Consider the following 25,848-nt stretch of genomic DNA (forward strand, 5'->3'; position numbering starts at 1 on the left):
TTCTCCCCTTCTGATCGCCTGCTCATGTTCCTTCCCCACTAGTCAAAGAGAACTGGAAGCCAGGGGCAAGGGAGCCCAATGTATTTGTCCAAACTGGTCATTGTCTCTGGCCCAGAGCAGAGCAGAGATGGTATAAAAACCATGCAGAGGAGCAGAGGGAAGATATACAACCCAACTCTTCTCTGGAACTCAGAGCGATGGTGGGAAACCATGTCTCATGCCATTGCCCTAGATTTCATCCATACCTCTCCAGCCTCTAAAGGTAGAACATGAAGAAATCAGACAACATTGAGAGGGAAAGATGTTAATTCTCCTAAATTGTTCTACAGATTTAAAGTGGTCTCAAGTAAAATCCCGAGAGGTTTGAATGTGCATATAGAAATTGATAAGCTGATTCTAAAATTTATGAGAAATGAAAAAAGTCAATATAAAGAGCAAAGTTAGAAAATGGAATATCAACACTTATTATAAACTTACAGTAATAAAAACTGATCCCAGAAACTTTGAAATCGAAACAGAATGGATTATCCATAGACACACTGGGCTATATAGTCATTGATTTACGACAAGGGTGCTCATGCAGTACAGTAGGAAAGAATGGCCCGTTCAATATATGGTATTGGGTGGAGTGAGGACCTTTACCCACTCGCCCACCATCATATAAACATTCTATTCCAGATGGATCACACATACATGTCAAAGGTAAAACAATAAAGTCTCTAGAAGAAAACAGGAAAATGTCTTCTTCAAGACCTTTACTAAGCAAAAATTTCTTAAATAGGACATGAAAGAAAAGATAAATCTGACTTCATTAAAATTTAAAAACCTCTCTTCATTAAAAGTCAACCTTAAAAAAGTTAAAGCATACGCTGCAAAGTGGGAGAAGTTATACACAATAGATAAAAGGACTTAGCCAGAATAACCCCTATAAATCAATAAGAAAAAAGCAGACAAGCAGTGAAAAACTGGGCAAAGATTTGATCAGGCACTTCACAAAAAAAGTGTCATAAACACTCAAAAAAGGAGGTGCTTAACATCATTAGCCATCAGGGAAATGCAAAATAAAACAACAATAAGGTGCCTTTACACGCTCAATAGAATGGCTAAAACTTTTAAAACCGAAAACACCAAGTGCTGGTGAGGATGTGCAGTCACTGTACCACTCAGCTGTTACTGGAGGGAGTGTAAATTGTTCCAATCTTTTGAAAAACTCCTTGATAGTATCTGCTAAAGCTGAGTATCTCATATCTTCTGAACTAGCTATTCTACTCGTAGGTATATAACCAACAGAAATGATGACATTTGTTCACCTAAAGACACGACAACCACTGTCATAGTAACTTCACTTATAATGGCCTCAAATGAAAATAAATCAAACTCTGTCAACAGTAGGATGGATACATATGTGCTTGCTATTCATACAACAGGACACTATAACTATAAAAAAAAACAAAACTATCATACCTAACAAGGTAGGGAATGTAAAAAATACAATGGTGCGTAAAAGCCAGATACAAAACAGAATTGAATGATTTTATTCATATAAAGTTCAAACAGTAATTTATGTTGAAAGAAGTCAGTATGACACTTACCCTTGAGAGTTGGGTATTGACTGGGAGGGTGCGAGAGAGAGGTTTCTAAGATGTTCATGTGTAGGTAGACTTGTAAAAATTTATTAAGTTGCACACAAGTTTATGCCTTTTACTATATGTATATTATATCCAATAAAAAATAAGTTAAAAGATAAACTGATGAAGAAAGAAATCCAATCAGATACAAGAATTTCTAGATCGAGGAATAAATTAGTGTCACTAAGAGAGATACTGAATTTCTGTGTCTGGAGTTATTTTTTAAAATAGAACAAATATTCTCTCATCTAGGATCTTGAAACAACCTTGCAAAGTGAAATAGTATCTTTGTCCCTTTATTCCTGTAAGGGATAAAGTAAGAGACCTAGAGTAAAAGGATGCTGAACATCTTCAATGTTATCTTTTGCTATTAACCAACAACTTTAGGAAAATTTACAGACTAAGGAGCCTAATGATTTGGTTTTGTCTAAATTCGTCCTGTGTGAAGGTTGCTGTCAGTGTGTGTTAGGTAGTAACCTGCTGTTTTCTGGTTTTGTCCACTCTATTGCATGTCCAAGTGTCCTCCAGCTTTCATACTCTTTGCTTGTTTGTTTTGGAATTTGCCACATTCTTGCTACCTGTGATCACCCTAAACAGCATTATCCTAGACTCTGTTCAAACACAGTGAATCCACCTAGATCTGGGGCACTCACTACTGCACGTGGACACAATCCAGGGACTTGTGAGCATACACACATGCACACACACTGCTCAGGCTTGAATCCAAAAGACTTTCAGGCTAACAAAGAAACATAAAATTGACAGGATAGCAGAAATTAAGAAATGCTCTTTATAATTTTGTCTGGCTGAAGCTAGATAGCAGTAATGATACCGCCTCGCCCTGCAGTTCTGGGGCACTATCTCCTTGATACAGGAAGACAAGCCAATAATCCACAGGAGCCTTACTCTGCCGTGAACTTACTGCTCACTCATCACCTTTGTGAGGCAATGGGCCAGTCTCACTGCGATAACATTTGATTAATCCAATGTGACCCAGTCATTCACAGAGGAGCACAAAAGTATCTTAGGTATTCACTTCCAAAAACCCTCAGGTTTTTCAACCAGAGGCTCTGAGATGCAGAAATAAATGCGTTCCACAGTTAGAACCATAGCAGACACTGAGTAAAATCCTAACCAAAGGCTACTCAGGGAAAGAACCTTAATCAATCTTAGGTTTATAACCTAACAGCAAGACCCACTTAGTACAAATGAGCCAAGTCCTGGAGGTGTAATTATTAGAGATCTGTTCTGTAGTTTTCTTTGTTTCAGCTTGCTTCAGAAACACCACTTAAATAATATATAATCTAGGTTTGCCCCAAATATCTTCTCCCAATAGGGAGCGAACTAGGAACCCGTTTTTAAGACCTCAAAGCTAATGAATGTTAACCACCTTTGGAGAAGGCAGACCAAGCACAGCAGACAGGGCAGAGGTCACAGCACCTCTTCCACCTGGATCCCCATACAGAGACAGGCCACTGAAGATCAGAGGGAGGGAGACTCTTTTGTTTTTGTTTTATATTCCACATACGAGTGAAATCATGATTTTTGTCATTTTCCATCTCACTTATTTCACTTAGCAGAATGTCATCAAGGTCCATCCATGTAGTTGCAAATGGCAGGATTTCTAATGTGCTTTTACTTAAAGTCAATCGATCGTAGATGTTAACCACATCTACAAAATACCTTCATAGCAACACCCAGATTAGTGTTTGATTAATTAACTGGGTACTACAGCCTAGCCAAGCTGACACATAAAACTGTCACACTTTTTCATTTGCTCTGATTCTCAGATAAAAGGCCTAACCTTCTTCTGGAAACATGACTGCAGCAAGACACCTTTCCATTTACTGGTAAGGCCATTTCCCTGCTTGTGAGTGAGGGACATAGGGGAGAAGAAATTAAAAGCTTTAAATATTATCTTTCGAAAAGCTCTAGTCTCCCAAGAAACATTAAGAAATTAACAAGCTGTAGAAGGGTTAAACCGTCACATTTATTTTTATAGAGAAGTTATTGAGAATAATCTTTCTAAAAAATATATTAAAATATACATGCGCTTTAGATATATTGATATAGCTTGAGAAACTTTATTAAAGTCAGTCAAGTGCCTGAGTTTTTAATACTGGATTTGAGTATTTAAATACTGTGCATCAACTCTGTTACATACAAGAACACTGTAGGAGTGGATTACCTGTTCTAGCACCTTTGAGCATTTCCTTTATGGACAGTATATAAGTTATTTATACATAATGAAATATGTTTTATTTCATTATGTGAAATAAAAGAATTGTGTGAAATCATGTAGTTGCAAATAAAAAAGAAAAGACCAACCTGGATGAAAATTTGGTCTCTGCTTAAACTTCTGTCATCCACAGTATCTCTCCCTCCAAGAGCAGAAATTAACCCTAATGGTGTTTCAACAACAGGGTCCCCAACAGGGGGTAATATGAGTCTTTCTTCATTGTATGTCAAAAGTGTTTTCAAGTGTCTCCATTGGCCAAAGTGCTCACTGCAGCCCTGCAGGGAACTTGGTATCATGCTCTGGAGGCATGAATTTTGCACGTACCCCCCTCGGGCCTTTGTCTGCCTGATCCAGCTGCCACTAAACTAAGCATGCAATTTTTTTTAAATGTGCACATCAGGAAAAGAAGAAAGAATATTTCCCTAAATTATCAATTCTTCTTTCACATTCCACATACAAATAAAGTCTTTAAATTATTCATGCTGCATCAATCAAAAAACTCTTAGTGCCAAAGATGTGCTAATTCTCTAACGTGATTGGTCTGCCCCCCCATGGGGGGCTCCCTTTTCCTTCATTACCACCCAAAATCAAGGTACATTAAATAGGCTTCCCAGATAATTGGGTGATTTCAGCTCATACTTCTAAAACTTATAAATATCCTTTTCAAATAGTGCTATAAAACTACTTTGAAAGAGTAATTAAAGACTAAAAAATAAAATGCTGGGAGCCAGAAGAATACAAGATCAATGAGAGTGCTCTAATTTGGGTACCCTGCCCCTCAGAGCAGGAAGCATTCAGCTTTCCCACAGAGCCCAGCTTTTTGACTCTCTGCTGTCTGGAAATTCATGTGTTGCCACCTCGACTTAATTCAAAGCTCTCTGAGAACACAGAGAATGGCTTCTACTGCTTCACTAGCACAATGCTGGGCATTCCAGGGACCAAAGGGGACAGGCCTGACCAAACAGCAGAGCCAGACTTCCTGACTAACACCAAGAAAAAGACACAGTGAATTTTTCCCTTTAAATTCCAGGACCTAATCTAGAATCTTGGAGAGTGCTGACCTGGTAGGCGCCCTCGGGCCTCTGTAGACTCCACCATGTTTCCACTGCTTCAAAGGATACACTATTGTTTTATTCAGAGCATCAATACACTATAGCCTAGCAACAAACACGGACTTTCTTCCTGTCCTTGAAAGACCACGTAGGAATAACTAAGGCACCTCGCTCTGCCCTAAGGTCTGGCCGTCCCTGCATCAAGAATATAATGAACACTCGTTACACTGAATGTGAGATGTGCCCGGCAGTCTTTTCTGAGTTCAAAGTGCTTAATCTTATTAGCTATCAGATGCCATGTCTAATCCGATGTTCAGACTCGTGTCTGCTGTATAATTGGGTTCAATGCGTATATTTAACAATAAAGCAGGTGGTGGCCCACAGAGAAGTTAGATGTCCTTGAAGAAGCCATTAAGCAACTCGGAGATAGAAGGCAGGGAACAAAAACTCATACACTTCTAATTATAGGCTGGAAAACAAACTGGCTATAAACCCAACCAAACTTCTGGACACAATGGTGTCACAGTTCAGCAAGTGCCCTAATGTTCTACAGAATCCGACACAATACGCACTGGATTCGTCTGTTCATTCATTTGACAAGCCCTTATTTACTAGCCACCTAGTGTGTACCATTGTGCTGGGCGCTTGTTGGGACAATGGATGTAAATGATAAACCTAGTCCCTGCCCTCATGGAGCCCAATATCCAGATGACTCTGACAGAAGGCTACAGACAACCTATTTCATTTGAAAATATAATTAGCATACTTTTTATTTTCTGGAATCCCAAATTATCAGCAGTATTTACTTAATCATTCATTCCAGAAATTTAATTCTAATTCTATGCACTCAGTCCTGTCCGTTATATTACAGGCCTACCCGTCACATTACCGTGACTTTCCCAAGCCTCGGTGCATCACTGTTGAAGACTGTTGAAGATGGAAGGAAAGGGGAACTTGCAATCACTGAATGCTGATTATATGACAGCCCTGTGCCAAGTAAAAACTGAAGCAACTCATTAGTTCTCTCACCAGTTCTCAGAAGTAGACATTTTTATATTTCTTCCTACAGGTGAGGAGACTGAGCTGACAGAGAAGTAAGAGAGAGAATGGGTCGGTAGCAGAACTTAGCTTCAAACTGGAGTCACTGATGCCGGACGCCTATGCTCATCAAAGTTTCTGATCAGCACCCTGGATGTAAAAGGCTGTGGGTCATACTATATGGTCTCCACCTTATGACATCCAACATGTTTAGTCATTTACCAGCTGTCTCTGGAGCCTAAGTCTCAATTTCATCCTACCTGATAGAATGTCTAGGAGGATTCTGACATACCTGGCACATGAGAGCCTAAAAAAAGTGCTGGTGATAACAATGATAATGGCTGTCTCACTAAGATCAGAAGACAGAAAATAGCCATTTGGACTTGTACCTAAAACTCTTCCTATAGGCAGCTGCAAATGTCCACTAATGGCAGCAGCCTTGAGAGAGACAGCCACTGCCTCAGGATGACTCTGACTTGCAAAGGTTCACATGATTTTTGCTTTGCAGGTAAAAATTTTTTAAAGAGATGTTTCCTTTATAAATGCATTTGGTGCTGGTTGCTCAAACATGTCTTCAGAGGAAACTATTAAAGTTTAAGTTTAAGAAACCAGGGGAGCAGGGCAGGAAGGATGATTGGCATAGAATTATTCTGTTTCCCATAGGCAGACACTGGTTTATAAGCATCCTGTGACCCTCAAGAAAAGAAGGTGTTATCCTTCTGAAATCCATTGAGCTAAGCATTTGGCTAATCAATGAAGTGATTTGAGAGGAAGTAAAGGACCCAAATCCAGTTTAAGATATATTAGTTCTCCAACATTTCAGTGTAATTATTATTTATTTAGACATCTTACAGGTGCCATAACTGTGTAATTCTATGTTCTGTTGAGGGCTCAGGAAATGACTGGGCTTTAATGCAATTTAACCAAGCAGCAAAAATTTCCCATACAGAATGCTCACCCTGTCTGTCCTTTCTATAGGCATCGTAAGCTATTTCTCAAGTATGACCAAACAACATACTCCCAGGAGACAGGCAGAGGGAGCATTCTGTGCATCCATCTAAAAATGAGGCAACTAATGCCCACAGGGAACCGGTCACTAGTCTAAAGATTCCACAAGTGTTCAGAATTAGAGGCAACGATGGCAGCAGAATCCATATCTCCCAGCCTGAGGTCTGGGCTCAGCCCACTGAGCACTAAAGGTGCTAGATCACCCAAATCCACAGCACCCAAGCACTCTATGAACTAGCACCTGAGCTCGCCATGCTAAGAGGATGGGGCTAAACACCTAGAGCTGAGGGACCATGACTGTAAGTTAGGCCTTGGGCAACGGAGAGGGGTGGGCAAGAAAGGAAAGGATGGTATGAACTAACCCCACACGTGAACGCTGTTTTAGGGTTGCTGAGTGTCCCTGCTGCCCACCTATTAACACTGCCCAGACATCTAGGATCTCATTTGGACATTTTGAAGGTGAGAAGATGGCTATTGTCTTCCCCTTTCCTCAACATATATTTTGAACCTCCTACCGCAAGGTTAGCATGGTGATTCCTTTCCCCTATTTTAATGTTTATGCAACTACTCTACATTCATCTAAGCTTCTGGTTGTTCTATCAGCTCCTCTGCAATGAATCTCAAATACTGGAGTTAAAGGTAGTGACTAATCTTGAGTTGGATACCCCTGAATTCTTGTGAACCTGAGAGGCAGACTTTTTTTTTTATTAATGATTTGAAAGAGGGAGGTGGGCAGGGAGAGAACAAGAGAAACATCGATTTGTTGTTCCATTTATTTATGCGTTCATTGATTGTTTCTTGTATGTGCCCTGATCGGGGATTGAACCCGCAACCTTGGCGTATCAGGACGAAGCTCTGCCCAACTGAGCTATTCCACCAGGGCCTGAGAGTCAGATTTAATTTCATGAAGAACAAAAGTAAAACTCCACTGAATTACAGATAATCACATCTATAGTAAGGAGTGTTTTTTTAAACATCATACCTTTGATTGGCATATTCCTGCCCCTTATTTTAAAACATGATTATTTCTTTGGCTTCAATAAATGATGCCTCAAGTTTACAGATCACCTGTTAGACGCAATTTAGTAACAAGCTACTTGTCCCCTTCACTCTATTTCCTCTCTGGATCTAGCCCCTTGCCACCTCCAACCCAGCTCAGAGGGTGGGTAACGAGAGACCACACCCACCTTTGTCCAAACATCAGCGTGGATTTGGTCTCAGCTTCATTGAAGACAGAAGGAGAACAGCAAATAACAATAGTAGTTCTACAGTTCCCACCCAGAGAGTCCTGAAGAATCCGAGTCATCTTGCTGTCCCGATATGGCACATGGGTTTTCTATTTAGGAAAAGAAAAGGTATTGGCCGTGACAGCCCGTTCAAAGGAAAAACAGAGGCAAGCAAGTTAGTGATGAGGACCCTGGGCTTAGAAACACGTGTGAAATAAGGCGTTGCCTGGTCTTTGGATCTTGCCAAAGTTTAGCATGCCCACCCTGGGACCTGGTCACAGGAAATTAGTATCACCATTCACACACTTTAATGGACTGGATCTCCCAGAAAGCAAGATGTCCACAACCAAGATTCCCTCTGTCTCTTTCCAAACAAAAACAAGCAAATCTCTGGAGTGTGTGGCAAAGAGCGCGGGCACCCAAAAAGGCGACTTCTCATAATATCATTTAATAGATGGGGGCAGGATCACTTACTGTCCCTTCTGCCAAGGCGGAGATTACGTTTCCAAGAGCAGACAAAGACTTATTGATATTTTTAGCTTCATCGAGAACAGCTCCCTCGGCACCAGTTTTGCTGACCTGTGAAAGAGAGAGGCATGAGCTGCACAGGACAGCAAATGCACAGTAGAAAATTCTAATTCACAAGAGGGCAAAGGGGCGGTGGGGAGGGCGAATCCTCCTGGAATGCAAGGAAAAATAAAAGTAAGAATCACTGATAAAAACTTCCCTTGTGCCTGAGGCTGGGGATCTGCTCTCACTTGTTATTTTCCTCTTGATTAGCTTTAGGGGAATGGCTGGAAAGCCTCCAGTGGTGGAGCTGCAGATGCTTCCCTGGGGACATCCATCCAGGAAAAGCAGGCTCTAAAGTGCTGTCGCTGTGGAAAGGCCGGGCCTGGGACACTGGACCGCAGTCTCCACTCTGGAGGCAACCCAGGGGGAGCTTGCAGAGAAAATGCTGGGCCACAATGAATGGACATATTGGGAAAGTGTAAACTATGAGCTCCAACTTCAGGCAAAGGACAAGGGGTGGTGGGGATGGCTGTCCAGACTTTATTCCTTCCCAACTGACCCATAGCAAGGAAAAAAGAAACAATTACCCAAAAGAAAAAATACCGCCCTGGTCGGCGTGGCTCAGTTGGTTGGAGCACCATCCTGTACATCAAAAGGTGGCAGGTTCAATTCCTGGTCAGGGCACATACCCAGGTTTGGTCCCAGGTCCAGGTGCACATGAGAGGCATCCAATTGATGTTTCTCTCTCACACTGATGTCTGTCTCTCTGTCTGTCTGTCTCTCTCTCTCCCTTCCTCTCTCTAAAAGTCAATAAAATTTTTTAAAAGGGAGAAACACTATTTTTTTCATTAACACTTAACTCTATTAAAATTAATAATTTAGATAAAGAACTAGAAAAGAGTTTAAAATCAACTTCTGAAAAATCACATTTACATAAAGGAATTACAGCAAGCCAGCAGAAGTCCAAAGCAGGTGCAGTGTGTATAATTGCACTTGGATGAAATAGACTGTTCAGGGGAGCACCATGCTGAGGCCATGCAAGGCCAGGAAGAGGGGACAAACGCAGAGGACAAACCCCAGGCAGTGTTTACCCCAGATTCCAGACTCTCCAGTGGCCGTAAATAGTTAGCATTCTCCAAACACTCAACTACAGCTCTTTACAAAAATGGCTGCTGTGTCTTCAAAGCTTTTAGTTTGGGTATGAAAAGTCAGGAAAATGTATGTTACACCGAGAATTTGTCTTTTTTCCTCTGCAGCCAGAGGGAGCACGCACAGTTCCTCCTTCCTCTGCTGTGCAATTGCTGGTAATTTCATATTTATAGTATTTGCTGCCGGGAGAGAGCAGTTTACAGATGCTACAAAAAAGGGGAACTCAACATGATTCATAGCTCTGCTGACTGGATGGACGGTGCAGGGTCAGCAGCTGCTGTCTAAAGAAAGAAAAGTGGGGAAATAATGTTTAACTGGACAAAGACGGGTTTCAATTATGTATAAAGGAGACACTCCTAACAGCAGAGATGGACGCATGTCCCAGGGAAGATTTTTTTCAAATAGGATAGATTGTCACCTCCCTAGGAACTGTGTGTGTGGTACCTACTTACAGATAGAGAACTAGTGCAGCGGATGGGCCATGAATAATAGCAGTCTATGCACATGGCCTTGCTTAAGACGTTTTCATATTGGAGCATCTTAGCTCCATGAAATATGCAAGACAGGGGCAATCCCCTTCCTTTTAGAGACAAGGAAAATTTAAGTTCCAGAGATGTCAAATCGCCAGCCTAAGGGGAGAACACCATTTAGAGAAATTGGGGGCTAAAGCCCAGAGTTCTGTTCTACTAGATCACACTGACATTCACGTAGACGCATCTGGGGCAAAGGAAAACAGATGTGAGCAAGAGAAACGGTGTGGGACAACTTTCAAATGCTCATAAATGTCATGAGCAAGCACCACCAACCCTGTGCAGAGGACAGGCTGCCACTCAGAACTGCCAGCATTTAGCATTTTCCAGCTGCATTTAGGCCCTAAATGCTCATCCTGTGCTATAAAGGGAAAGAAGGCAATGGGGGGGGGGGGGGGACTGGGTTCCTTGTCGGGACCCATACAGTTGGTGTGGCGGCAAAGTGGATCCTGCCTGCCAGTGGTTAGTCTGGAACTAAGCAGTGCTGCTCCGTATTCCCATTCTCGTGGGTGTCTGTCTAAATTGACAAACCCATGCCAGTAAAATTTTAGATTTCCAACCAGGAATATCCAGATGTTTTCCTGCTCATGGCTTTACACATGTGCACAGAAGAACAATCCAAGTAGCTATCGCTTACAGGGATATTAGTGGCCATACTGTGGTGTTTGGCAACTCCGTAATGGGGTGCAGTTAAATGGGGACCAAATGCACAGCTCAGGGGACTGACTGAGCTCCAGGAGTAGCCCTGATGGGGACAGGCAGTGTGATGGACAGGCCAGATGGTGCTGTGCACATGGGACTTGCTCTGTGATGTTGCCCAAGGGGGGCACAGTCCTCTGGCCAGGGTGTGGCAGCAGGCGCTTCGGGTGGTGTCATGAAAGTGAGGCTGGAGGGGCAGGTGGGAGGTTCTGGGAAACCTATGTGATCTCTAGAGTACGACCTCAGCCTGTGCTTGGGAGAGCTTGGACAGGTGTGGCCTCAGCCGGTACCTGGGAAAGCAGGGACAGAATACAGCTGCCCGATGAGAGCCGTGACAAAAGCAGAGAAGGGCTGGGGCTCGCGGCTAAAGCACTGGCTGCAGGCCTCATAGCCTGAGGGGAAGAAGTGAGGCTGCCCACTTGAGACACTGTCTCCACGCCTACGGCAGAGGGAGCAGGGCAGGCAGGGAGAGCCCCAGGTTCCAGACCTCCCATCAGCAGACACGCCCCACCCGCAGGGCCAGAGCTGCCACAGTCCAACGCAACGCCCTTTCCTGGCCTGTCTGAGCCTGGAACAACATGGGCTCTTCCCTTTTCTCAGGAGTGCATGTCCCTCCCGTCTTTGAGAAGCTGCCTTTGCCAAGCTAAGTTCACTCCAACACTGGCCTAATGTCATCATCAGAGCTCTTAGGCATCAATCAGGGCTGGCATTCAAAGCACCCCCTGTGACATGAATAAGGGACTTCAGGACCAGAAGAGAAGGTGCAGGGAAACAAAGGTTAACTTTAATAACATCTTGGCACAACATCAGAAACTTTAAAAGCTCTTTAAAACCAGGAAATAGAAAGGCATAAAAATTATACCATTGCACAGTGAAGCAAATAACAGGGGGAAATTATAGCTAATACAAATAAAGAACCAATTACCTTTTCGCTCCCAGCCAAATCAACCAGATAAAGCTTCCCACTGAGTTTTTTTTCCGTCTCTACATTCTCTTGTTTAATATTAATCAGGAAGATACTGTGACTTCTAGAGCTGTGTTCATTCATGTCTGAAAAGGAAAATAGTTACTGCTCTACAAAGCACACATAAATTTGGGTAGCAAGCTTTTCATCTAAAAAGCATAACAAATCATGCCTAAAAGCCCCATTTTTTAAAGTCAAGCCAATTTTTAAAATTATCTGAGACCGCGATTTCTTCTTAAAAATGACATCCTAGAAATGAAAGATTTTAAATATCTTCAAGTGACAAAGAAATTAAAATCTTAGCTGATGGTTTAAGATAACAGATTCTCTACTTCTGCCTAAAGAAGACCCACCCTCCAACATCCCACACGAGCTGACTCTCCTGGAAGAGCTCACAGTTTCCTTCCCTGCCTCACTTTAAGACCCTTGGCCTTTATCATCATGATTAGTACCTGACATATTCCATCTTCTTCATTTATGGCGTTGCCTTATCAGTAATGTCATAGACTTTCTTTAGGAAGTATTATGAATTAAGACATACACCTCTTCTATAATCCATGCTAGGTGCATGGAAGGTCTCAAAGATTAAACATGCTTTATTAGGACCGAGTACTGGAAATAAAAAACTTTTTGGATCCTGGTCTCTGTTCACCAGGCAGGCAGAAACCCCAGAAACTGTCTTATGCAACCCCCACTAGCAATCATTTCTTAAAACCCTCTTACCACATTATATGAAAAAAACCCTGAAGATTCCACACATACAAAAAAAAGTAAGAATAAACAAATTCAGCAAAGTAGCAGGATACAAAGGCAACACATAAAAGTAAATTGCATTCCACCCCGCCTGCGTGGCTCAGTGGTTGGGCATCAACCTATGATCCAGGTGGTAGAGGTTCGATTCCCAGTCAGGGCACATGCCCAGGTTGCAGGAGGCAACCAATCAATGACTCTCTCATCATTGATGTTTCTATCTCACTCTCACTCTCCCTTCCTCTCTCTGAAATCAATAAAGAGATATATATTTTAAAAGTAAATTGGCCCAGCCCGGCATGGCTCAGCGGTTGAGCATCGACCTAGGATCTAGGCGATCGGGGTTCGATTCCCGGTCAGGGCACGTGCCCGGGTTGCGGGCTCGATCAATGACTCTCTCATCATTGATGTTTCTATCTCTCTCTCTCCCTCTCCTTTCCTCTCTCTGAAATAAATAAAGATATATTAAATAATAATAATAAAAAAATAAAAAAACAAAAAAAAAGTAAATTGCATTTCTACATACTAATGAGCATTCTGAAAAAAATTTTTTAAGAATTCTATTTATAATAGCAATTTTAAAAAATATTTAGGAACAAACTTAACCAAGGAAGCAAAAGACTTGTATACTGAAAACTACAAAATGTTGCTAAAAGAAATTAAAGACACAAATAAATGAAAAAACATTTGTGTTCATGGATTAGAAGACTTAAGATTAAGCTGTCAATACTATCAAAAGTGACCTACAAATTCAATGTAATCTCTATCAAAATCTCAATGATGCTTTCTGTAGAAATAGAAAAATCCATCTTAATTCATATGGAATCTCAAGGTACCCTGAAGAGCCAAAACAATCTTGAAAAGGAACACAGCTGGAGGTCTCATACTTACTAATTTCAAAACTTACTACAAAACTACAGTAATCAAAACAGTGTGGTGTTGGCATAAAGACAGACATATAAACCAATGGAATAAGATAGAGAGCCCAGAAATAAACCTTCACATAATACAAATAATTTTCAACAAGAGTGTCAAGACAGTTCAATGGGGAAAGGACAATCTCTTTACCAAATGGTGTTGGGAAAATTGGATATCCACATGCAAAAAAAAAAAAAAAATTGGACTCTTACCTTAGGTCACACAAAAATTAAGTCAAAAAGGATCAAAGACCCAAACATAAAAGCTAAAACTATAAAACCTTAGAAGAAAACACAGGAGGAAAGCTTCATGACACTGGTAGGCAATGATTTCTTGGATCCGACAACAAAAACACAAGCAACGAAAGAAAAAACGAATTGGACTTCATCAATATTAAAAACTTTTATGCATCAAAGGACACTAGCAATGGAGTAAAAAGGCAACCCACAGAATGAGAGAAAATATTTGCAAATCATATATCTGATGAAGGATTGATATCCACAATATATAAAAAGCTCTTATAAATCAACAATAACAAAACAAACAACTCAGTTTAAAAATGGGCAAAGGACTGGAATAGACATTTCTCCAAACATGTGCAAATGGCCAATAACCACATGAAAAGATGTTCAACATCACTAATCATAAAGGAATTGCAAATCAAAGCCACAATGAGATACCACTTGACATCCATTAGGATGGCGGAAGGAAAGGAGGAAGGGATTAAGAAAATAAGTGTTAGCAAGGATGTGGAGAAATTGAAACTCTTGTGCACTGTTGGTGTGAATGCAAATGGTGCAGCTGCTATAGAAACAGTATGGCAGTTTCTTCAAAAATTAAAAGTAGAATTACCATATGATTCATCAATTCCACTTCTGGGTATATCCCCAAAAGAACTGAAAGCAGAAACTTGGACAGGTATTTATACACCCATGTTCATAGCAGCATTATTCACAACAGCCAAAAGATGGAAGCAACACAAGTGTCCATCTTTGGATGAATAGATAAATAAAATATGGTATATACATGCCTTAAAAAGAAAAATTATTCAGACTTAAAGAGAAAAAAATTCTAAAACATGCTACAACATGAATGAATCTTGAAGACATTATGCTAAGTGAAATAAGCAAGTTATAAAAGAGTTTGTATCATTCCACTTATAAGAGGTACCTAGAGTTGTCAAATTCATTGAGACAAAGTAGAATGGTGGTTATCAGGGGTTGGGAGGAGAGAGTATAGGAAGTTATTATTCAACGGGTATATGGAGTTTCAAAGTTCTATAAATAGTGGTGATGGCTGCACAACATTGTGACTGTACATTTTAAATTGTACATTTAAAATGTTACAATGGTAAATTTTATGTTATGTGTATTTTACCACAATAAGTTTTAAAACAACATTACCAGAATGATAAGAAAAATAGTAATGTTCTGGGCCAAAAGTTCTGAACCAAGGGGCCAAGATGGCTTGTTAGTTATACCATAAGTAATTCATGACTAACAATAGCTTTAAAAAATCAAGTAAATCATTTCTTTATAAATGAGAGATGCTATAAGAATATGAGTCTTACATTCTTTCATGTATGTGTATCAGTGTTAGTGTTAGTGTGTGTGTTTTAAGCAGGAGAGAAAGTAGAGTTTAACCTACACTCTACACAAGTCTAGACTCACCTATGAAATATGCTTCATATATAAACATCATCTGATACATTTGTTGGGGTAGGGAATAGGTTGAGAATTACAGTGCTGCATTATAGAACCTTGGGTGGGAGATACTTAAAGAGGCCAGGCCAGTCAACCAACCAGCACTCGACTCTCTCCTACAACATGCAGTGAACTCACTCCTTCTCCAGGCGGCAGGCGTTAACTGGGGTAGGGCTAGAGAGCTCCTGTGTAAGCCAAAATCTGCCTCCCTGCAGCTTCAACAATCCTGGGTGGTCTGTGCATTCAGATCAAACAAAGCAAGCTCACTCCTTCCTAATGCCAGCACCTTGAACGTGCTGAGAAATACTGCACTGTCCACATGTCCTCCCCAGATTTATTTCTCTCTCCCAAGCTAGAAAGCCTTAGCTTTTTCAGCTCTTCTTCACATGAAGTCAATCTCATTCATCCACATGCCTCTGAATAAGACAGACAGCCCCATTTTTCATGGAACCTCTGGCGTTCGAACACTGTATGACCTGCTTCCCTGAGATGTGTGCACGTGCGAGGAAGGAACTGGAAAGTAACCACACTGGCCTGAATGTGTTGCTAACACCCATGGATAAGTTTTCAACAATGCTCTCAGCTCCACTTTCGGAGTTCCTCCTTCCTTTTCCTGTTATGCAGAGGGCAGAACTCTAATATGGTGTCTTTCCATGTGTATGACTGCAGAATTTATTGGTTTGGGGTTTTTTTTAAATGCCTGAACAATAACATGGTAAACTTAGAAGCTTACTTTTTCCCCACTTTGGTAGGCTGGTTGGTTGGTAGGTTGTTTTCCCCAGGGTTCCAGCCTCGGCTGTTACCAGGTTCCAATGAGTCCCACCCAGTATTTCCAAGAGTTCCCTGGACAGCAGGAGGCGCTGTTTCCCACAACCTGCCTAGGTACTCGGCACATCCCGTGTTTGTGTCTGAGTCACAGCTTTTGAGCACCTTCCGATGCGTTATTTCATGTGGACCTCATTACCCAGCCCTCCTGGTGGGTAGGCAGACATTTGTATCCGAAGTTAGAGGGGAGGAAACGCCACCCCATGCTTACTTGTTACAGCCACGTGTCGGTTTGCCTTGCCTTCATCTATCACATCCATGACTTCCTCCGGGCTGGACACAAACCGCTCGGTGCACCCCTGCAAGACAGTGAAGTTCAGGTTTGCTGTTAAAAAATTGAAAAGCAACAATACTTTGAAACAGCTAAATATATTCCCATTTCTCCTCTAGATGTGCAGATCAAGAGAAAGACTGCAATGTTGATCCAACAACTTCCCCCCCCGTGCCTAAGGCTTGAATTCTACATTAAAAAAGAAGGCTGAGCAACCCCTAGGACACCCAGAAATAAACCAGAAAAGAAATGCCGAATTTCCCTAGATTTTTGAATACATATTCAAACTCAGCAGCAGTAAGACAGAAATAAAGAAGAAAAGCAATGACAAAAAGAAATAGATGAAGTTTTACTTTGTCTTCCATCTTTATTTATTACCATCTAGCCACCAACTTTAATTAGACACTTTGAAGTGCTAGACATAATGCTATAATAGGCTTCCCCTAACAACAAAGTATAAACAGTTGTACTCAGTACCAAATCCCCTTTAAATGTGAATAATAAATGTCTGTTCACTTCTGCAAGTCTCAGCATGGAATTATACATCTGTGATACATTCACATAGAGAGATATGATTGAAAAAATTAAATGTCTATTTTTTTTAACCAGGTGAATTTTAAATATAAGGAGCATGATTAAATATCTGTATGTGATTTATATACATAATACTTTGGGCATCCTATGTACTAATTATTATGACAGTGACTGGAGAGAAATTAATTGTATCAGCAACCAAGTTTTCCTCATACCTTTACATACGGGACTCTGTTTTTATCTTCATGAACAGCCAAGTTTGTCTTGGACACTATAGAGATAATAATGATGACATGCAAAGAAGAAAAGCAAAGTTAAAGACTATGCATTGGAGGAAAAATAGAAATTGTTACAAAAGATAGGCAACCTCTTAGCAATATTTATGCAAGTTTAAACCTTGGCAAGAATAAGCATATAGCCTGAAGGCAAGAGAACATCTCTATACACTTTCATTAAGTCCTTAAGCAGAAGTGCTATACATCAGTCCAACCTTCCTGGACTTCAGGTACAGAACAAATAAAGGAAAAGCATTCAGGCTACTTACCATCGAGTAAGTCCCTGATTTTGTCCAAGTAGATCTCGAAATAGGAAACCTGTTAAAAGCAAATTAAGTTTGAAACAGAAATGCTACACTATATTACAAAAATATTATTACTGGAACTTACAAAAGCTTTTTTCATGCATTAGCTAAGGAGTAAGAAGAAGGGGTCGAGAGTGAAGATTCGGAGCCCTAGCGTGCAGAGCTCCAGCTCGCACTCCTGTATCCCCTGCTTCCCACTGTCAGCCTGTTCTCTGAGTCCCCCTCACCACAGCTCCCTATGGTTCTATTCAGGTGTTATTTACATCATGTGCTAGACAGTCACGTGCAGGAGGACTCTAGCTTTTACCTTAGATGAGCACCAAGCAAACTTCTGGGTATGACAACAGCTGGAATGGAAACATTCTTTGCAAGTAATTATCAAAAACCAGTAGGCCTTACCTCATGCATGATATTGAGAGCCTCATCAGACCAGGGTGGGAGCATGGCCCAAACGTTTAAGGAAGTGGGGAGAGGGGTAAAGGCTTAGAACTACAAGAGCCCAGAAAAGTAACTGGGAGAGAAATCATGACGGTGGCAGGTTTGAGTCCAGGAAGGATTTGAACACAAAATATAATTTCATAAAAGGCTCAAAGAGGGAAAGCAAGCCTTCCAGTTAATAATTCTCAAACCTCACAACAGCTCCACCTACATCAGCATCTCCCATAGCAGTAGTTTAAATTGCAGAGCCCTGAACCTGACAGCAGCTCTCCTGGAGCAGAATTTCCAAGGATGGGACCTAGGAATTGGCTTCTCGAATCCCTAGGTGATTCATAGGAAAGCTAAAGTCTGAGAACAACTTTAACAAGGTGTGATCTTAAAAATTTAATTCATATGTAACCAAGATCCTAAGCCTCGATTTTCCCATCTATTAAATGAAGGCATTAGACTTGATGATGTCAAAAAGTCCCTCTAGGATTTTCTATTCTGCCTACATTTGCCTTCTGCCTCTCAGATCAAGTTTTCTTTCCTTTGTTCATGGGTGTTTGGGGAAATCTAAACAAAGGAATGGACAAAAAGTTATTTTAAAAATAATAATAATAAAGTTGAAAAAGATAGCTGTAAAGTTGGGATGGGACTCTACAGGTGAAATCTCACCCCACATCCCAGCTCTGGATCCATTTTGCCTCTAGTGGGGGCAGCAAGCAAAGACTCTGTAACCTGGCACTGGTCTTAACCCAATTCAGCCCTGGTTCATTATCTTTTGTTTGCATCTCAGCCTGGAACCTCCTGACTTCTTCATGTCTCTGAGATCTGGGGTCCTGGCTTCAAACCCTGGGATCTGTAGCTGGGTACCCTCTGTCTCCCTAACAACCTTTGCCAGCTCAAATGTCTCAAACTCCCCTGTCGCTGAGCCTTGTCTGCCATGGATACACTTACCTAACCTTCGAAAGACCCACTGCTCCCATTCCTGTAATCCTATGGATCCGTTTGGCCTCTAATCTTAGACATCTCTCCCTAACCCAGCCCTTCCTGCAGCTAACTCAACCCTGGCTCCAACCCAGTCTATGTAGTCTCCAGAATTGTCTGATTTTCAATAAGATGTTTCTGTTATCTTTGAGACCTTAAACATGTGCCCTTATTTCCATAGATTATAGAGAAAATTAAGTACATCTAAAAAGCAGTCATTGAACTAGATACTAGCAAATCTGGCCATTAGAATCCTGTCCACATTTCATATAAGTAAAAAGAGAATTCTGATTTATTTATTTATTTTTACCACAGCAGATTCTGGCTTCTTTTTGTGGGGAAGGGGGTTAATTTTGTTATTTTTGTCACTTCAAATACTTTGTGAGGCCAGGTAAAAGAAAAATAAACAGGCATTGTTTGGCATTAATAAAAAGTATATTCAGAAATGTTTAAAACCTCTGTGGGACCTACTTTAAGGAAAAGATTTTCAATATTGCCTTAATCAAGCCTCTTTTGCTTGATTAGGCCTCTCACTACTCTGTTCAAAATATGAAGTAGTCCATAGCTAACTTGCCCACTTAACAAATATTATTTATGAAATAAGTAAGCATAACTACAGACCCAGAACAGGAACCTGGGCAGTGAAATTCAGCCCTAGAGATGAGTATTGCCCCTCCCCTCCTCCCCCTTCCTGCCAGGGCTGTTTTTATATTAATAAGATTCTATTAGGAGACCCTATTTTGAAGGCAGTCATTGGTTTAGCACCTTATTCCAGGATTATCCCATAAGAACCCTATAGCAGTCAGAGGTATTTAAATGCAAACAGCCTTAAAGATGCACTAAGCTCCTAAATCTTGATCCCATCAAAGCAACAAGCGTCTGTATCCTTAGATATAAAGAACCCAGGCAAGAAGCTGGTTTAGCCAACAAAGGACTCTAAGGGAAAAGATTTGCCAGATGCAATTTATAATTAGGCAAACAGTTATTGCCTTGTTTCTACATAATTTAGGAAAGGTACTTGGCAAATATAAGAAGGGTAGAAGTTTAATTTCATGAAAAAGATACCGCATGTGCTGGTCGGATCAAGAGTTTAATCTCAACTCTGACAATGGCTAGATTTGTAACTTTGGACATCTGCATCTACAGCTTTGAACTTCTGTTTCCTTGTCTCTACAATGGTGGACCTAGGGGACAAAGGTCCCGCCCTTCAAAGATGATCAGCCGCTTGACTGGTCTGCTCAGCTCCACATCTTCTTAGCACTGCCCTTTACCCTCGCCACCCCATCCACCCTGTCCCCAGTCACCATGGTGAGGGCCAGCCAGCCATGTGCCTCCAGGACACAGCGAATCAGAGCTGGGGGATCGCCTACTGCAGGCCGGGCCAGTGCGCCAGCTTCTCGGGGAATTAGGAATTAGCGATAAGAGAATGTGGAACAGGAGCTGCCATGGTGCATGCCCCAAAAAGAAAGCAAGGCAGAAGAAATGCTAGGACTGTAACGAGGTGCACCCCCCCAACAGAAAGCAAGACAGAAGAAATGCTAGGACTGTAACAGAGTGCACCCCCCAAAAAGAAAGCAAGACAGAAGAAATGCTAGGACTGTAACAGAGTGCACCCCCCAAAAAGAAAGCAAGACAGAAGAAATGCTAGGACTGTAACGGAGTGCACCCCCCAAAAAGAAAGCAAGACAGAAGAAATGCTAGGATTGTAACGGGGTGCACTTCCCCCCAAAAAAGAAATCAAGGCAGAAGAAATGCTAGGATTGTAACGGAGTGCACCCCCCCCCAAAAAAAAGAAAGCAAGACAGAAGAAATGCTAGGACTGTAGGGATATGGAGTTTCTTTGGGGGTTGATGAAAAAATTCCCAACTTAGACAGTAATCATGGTTATACAGTTTTGGAAAGAGACTAAAAACCATCAAACTGTATACTTTAAAAGGGCGAATTTTATGGTATGTGAATTATAACTCAATTTTTTTAAGTTAAAAAGAAAAAAGTAGGACCTAGATTTCTTGCTTTTCCACAACCCCTTTCCCCTAGGCCTGCTATCAGATTCTCTATCTTAGAACAACCTCTTCTATTTGCTTAAACAAGTGGCTTTCGGTCACTTGCAAATAAAGTAGTTCTGATGAATATATTTCAAATACCAAACATTATGAATTTAAGCAAAAGGATAGGTTCCAGTTTAAATGCACACACACACACAAACACACACACTGACACGCACACACACACATGCACGCACGCACACACACACAGATACACACACTCATGCGCGTGCACGCACATAAACACACACACACACACACACACACGGAAAAATGAGGAGGAAGAGAAGGCCCTCCCCCAAGAGTTCTCAGAGCGCACTTCCCAAAACACCATCCGTCAGACTCCAAGGGAGGAAAAATATGCCCGTCAAGCTGGGAAATGAAATATCCTCCACGTCCCCTTGGCATAATCACATTACACAATAGCATATTTAAGCCTGTGATAAACTGAGCATTGTCCAACAAAGCATGTCCCCAGCTTATTTGGCCACATACGTATTTTCCCTGGTAAATCATCTATTAATAGTATGAGGGGCTGTGTTCCACGGAACACACTTTGTGGACCCATTTCAGTCACGTCTATAGAAACCCAGAGTAAAGGGCAGAAGTTGGGCAGCCATCAATGTGACTCCATCCAAAAGAGGGCTTTTACCTCATCTCGATATCTCAAGCAAACCATCCAGACAGCTAAGCATTACCTTAATCATTAAAGAAAAAATATGGCTCTGCTTACCACAGGAATGTCATTTAAATTAGATAAGATCATCTTGTTCACGTGTACAAAATAAGAGGAAAGCTAAGAATCTGTCATTTTGGGCCCTATTTCTTCTCCCAAGTCTCAATCAATGGCACTTACCTTGATATGAAACTCCAGGTTTTCATCCATGGAGTAGATATGGTCGAAGATGTCGTGTGCGATCCTGGGGATGATCCCCATGAGCTGAGGGTCATGCAGCTTCCCCTAGTGGGTGAAAAATACGAACACAGGTGCTCAAGAGCGCTGGGAAACACCTGAGACTGAGGAAGAGCCACGCCTGGGCTTCTTAAACAGAACTCTGCGGAACAGGAGCACGCACACATGGGCTGCCTGCGGCCTTGGAGGTCTACCTGACACCCCAACACACCAAGTTAGCCGAGCAACTCCACACGTTGGTCTTATTTCCCAGCAGGGGGGAGCTTGGTCCGTGAGGCAGAGAGGCCCCCAGGGTTCCTTCCTGCGGCCACTGGAATCAGCGTGCAGGCCAGTGGGGGGGGGGGTGGCTGAGGGTATGTGGGGACGACACTGAACTGAAATGTGGGTTTTGTTTTTGAATTTTTACAACCCGGCCAGAACCTACAAATCCAAGTTAATCTGCTTTAATGCAATTACCTTGAGAGCTGACAGAGACAGTTTCATTAATGTCATCATTGCTCAAAAATTCCTAAGAACCTTGTTAGAAAATACCTTCATTATCACTTTACAAACCAATCAAGAAAATCCATTTTATCTATTTCTTTTTTAAAATCTGTAATTCCCAGCCTAAACTGTTCCAAACAATGTTTGGCTGTTTCTACTACTTAAATCCAAAAGTAAGATATTCTCTTATTCTTTTTTAACCCTTTTTTCTAATTCTATTTATTTTACCAAAGGGGTAGAGGAACAGATGGATTCTTCTGCTATGTGGACTATACTAAATCCATTTTTAAGATTCAGACTTCCAAAAAGATACGACATAGGATCTGAAAGCAATTCCTAAAGAAGATCTCTTAAGTATTTAAAGCAACGGTCTTAGCCTGGATCTGGGTGGACAACTCCCAGAGTCTTATTTATGCCCACATTCAAATGAACACTTGGGTTCTGTTACATGTTAAACAAGCCATCAGTGAACAAATAGTCTGCATCTAAAGTGACCACTGGCAACTATATTACCAAAGAATTTTTTCAGACCTTTCAAAAGTTATAAAACTCTCGGAATAAATGGACCTCAAAGAAAAGCACAAAACCCAGAGTGCTCTTTAGTTTTGCAGGGAAGCCCCACAGCCTTTACGATTTTGACCCACATCCTTCCTCCAAATCTGCCCAGTACCTAAAGGATCTGCTTTGTTTCTCTTGAATGGTTCCTCCTTTCCCTTCAAGGGTTCACTACTTAGTCCCTCTCTGACAGGCTGACTTTCAAGCCAACATTTGAGTTACCAAAAGCAAGAAGTCGCGTGACACCAGCAAAGGTTCTGGTCTCCGGCAACGCGCTCTTACCCAGGAAATTGGGCCCTCCCTGGAATGCCCTCATCTGCTAAGAATCCTAAATCATTTGACGTGTTTATACTGTTTCTTAGTTTGACTGTACACTCCCTAAATGCAGGGGCGACCAGTGCCTATGTACTTCCCCCACAGCTTATATTTAATGTAGTACATACTGCACAGAATTATTGTGGAACTTAAATTCAACAGTATATATATAATGTGTTCAATGAGAATAAATGCTATCATTCTATTACTCAGCTCGTAGCAGGTTCTCATTAAGCAGTTGTTGGAGTTTATTTGGCCTGAAGTGTGAAACATATTTCTACTCCACATTATTAATATGTATCTTATGAAACAGCACCAAATGACAGAGACTGAGAGGCTCAAATGTTGATCACTTTAATTTGCACAGGACATCATAGACATGTAACAAATCAAATGTTGTACCTCACTTCTCTGGGCTGTGGAAACTGCTGGCAGAAATGAGCCTGCAGTGAAAATGCAGATCTCTCTCCAGTCAAATGCCACAACACCACCAGGCCTATCTGACTCAAGAGTCGAAAAAATATCCCCCAGCCCCACTCCTCCAGAGCTCTTTAATCCTTTAGTTTCTCTTCAGCTGTCCACAACCAAAGAATGATTGATCATTCAAAATCATTTAAAATTGACTCGAATCTGTTTCCCTAGATGCTTTCCCTTTCAACAGATTCATCTTCCAATTGATTCCTGACTAATACAAGTATTGACACCCCTTTGTTTGCCTCTGTCAGGAAAAAAAACCAAGGCAGAACCATGGGTAGGTCTGGGACATCCCCCGTTTTGTTTCTCTGAAGCCTCCACCCCAACATCACATGAAAGGGAAACACATGCTCATTTGGAGACAGAAGTGATCCCCAATCTACCATGGGTTTAGGGGCTGGGATGCTTGATCTAGCTCACAAGCCCAAGAGCAGCAGGGCCTTTATGCTCAGGAAACTGAGCCTGCTCAAACAATCCGTGTGTGTGTGTGCACGCACGCATGTATGCGGTGTGGTGTTGATTTGTGAAGTGTTGAGTGTGCTGTGTGGATGTGTGGTGTGTGTGTATAGCGTATGTGTGGTATATGTGGTATGTGGTGCGTATGTGGTATGAGTGGTGTGTGTGTGTGCAGAGTCTGGGTTGAGTGGTGTATGTATGTGTTGATAAGTGTGGTGTTGGGTGATGGTACGTGTGTGTGTGTGAGACAGAGGTGTTCCATTAAGATCGTCACTGCTTCTAGGCTGACTGCCTTGCAAATGAAATACACATGTACACATATACAACAAATATTAGCCTCGGGCAATAAAAGGCGGTAAAGAACCCAAGAGAAGAGAAAGTTCCTTCCTGGAGGGAGACGTGGGATGGTTGCCTTGGAGAACACGAACCCCTGCGGGATGAGCAAGGTTACGGGTGGGCAGAGAGGATGCAGGCAGAGATGAGGCGGGAGTAAAGCAGCAAAGGTGCAGGCCCCGAGACAGCAACGCCCACTTAGAGAACAATGACAAGTTTAGTTGGCTGGAGGATTAGGGATGGACTTGAGTAGCAAAGAAATGCACCGCTTCATCATCTTGTCTCTTCCAGAGAGAGAAAAAAAAAAGATTCTTTAATATTTGAATCCTGTATAAGCTCTTCAAAAACTTTCCCCACTTCTAAGTGTGTCCTTCTGGGAGCAGGTATGAAAAAAGAAACCAGACCCAGGCCTTGGGCCACGAAACAACACTCCCTTTGTTTCAGGCCCAGTTGCCTCCTCAAACTGCCCAAGGAGGACAGTTTCCTGAAACACTTAAGATGAGAAAGCAGGCAGCCAGTCAGCTCACACGAGCACCGGTGCACTCAGACAGACCCGGTAAAAACCACTTGGCAGGCTCCGCTTGGCAGCCGGGCACAGCCTGTACCCATTCGGTGGCCTCCAGGTGTCCCTTTGGACAGACGGAGAAACACAGGGTGTCTCCATCCATCTGTATCAGTGTGCTAAAGAAGGCCATGAAACAAGGCGTGGGGCCAAGAGAAGCCCTTCCCAGCATCACAGGCTGAACAACAGGAAGGCCCTCTCCCCCCACTCGGCCAGCGTCCCAGCAGGCCCCTCCCCATCACAGGCCCCTGGGCCCCGGCCGTGCAGCTGGACCCAGTGCACGAGCTCAGCACCAGCACTGTCAAGTGCTTCATATTTTTACTGAAGATCTGCCTTAGATGCTCCATCTTCAAAAGCGAATCTTTCCAATTTTATGTAGGCTTATCTGTTTGTTCCCCTCAATAGAAGGCAATGGAATCACCACTGGATGTCAGAGCAAAAATGGGGGGATTAAAATGAAAACCAGCTTTAAAATGTGACGGCTCTGTCCATTCAGGCAGTTAACAACCCCTTCCAAAGTCTCTGAAAGATTACTGTGTATAATTCCGAATACATAAAATTCCTCCTTTCAGATGGTGCAAACCCCACAGGGTTTCTTTAAATTTAATTGCATTCCAGGGTCCTGGACTTCGTGGTCTCCTACAGTCTCTACAACTTTAGCTTGGGGCTGGTCCTCTCCTC

The 25,848-nt window shown here is 41.9% G+C and overlaps 1 protein-coding gene across 1 annotated transcript in view; it reads right to left on the reverse strand.

Moving 5' to 3' along the window:
• The window catches only part of KIF5C (kinesin family member 5C), a 143,985-nt gene that overhangs the window by 59,852 nt on the left and 58,285 nt on the right, over nt 1-25,848 (reverse strand). The window contains exons 4-10 of the mRNA XM_087819861.1: nt 21,933-22,037; nt 17,589-17,637; nt 17,260-17,315; nt 16,451-16,538; nt 12,005-12,129; nt 8,666-8,770; nt 8,153-8,301 (exon numbers count right to left, since the gene is read on the reverse strand). Coding sequence (XP_087675987.1) covers nt 8,153-8,301; nt 8,666-8,770; nt 12,005-12,129; nt 16,451-16,538; nt 17,260-17,315; nt 17,589-17,637; nt 21,933-22,037 — 677 coding nt within the window. The remainder of the gene's footprint in view (nt 1-8,152; nt 8,302-8,665; nt 8,771-12,004; nt 12,130-16,450; nt 16,539-17,259; nt 17,316-17,588; nt 17,638-21,932; nt 22,038-25,848) is intronic.

The sequence above is a fragment of the Miniopterus natalensis genome, chromosome 8 (genome assembly GCF_054644295.1).
Source record: "Miniopterus natalensis isolate mMinNat1 chromosome 8, mMinNat1.hap1, whole genome shotgun sequence".
Classification (NCBI taxonomy): Eukaryota; Metazoa; Chordata; class Mammalia; order Chiroptera; family Miniopteridae; genus Miniopterus; species Miniopterus natalensis.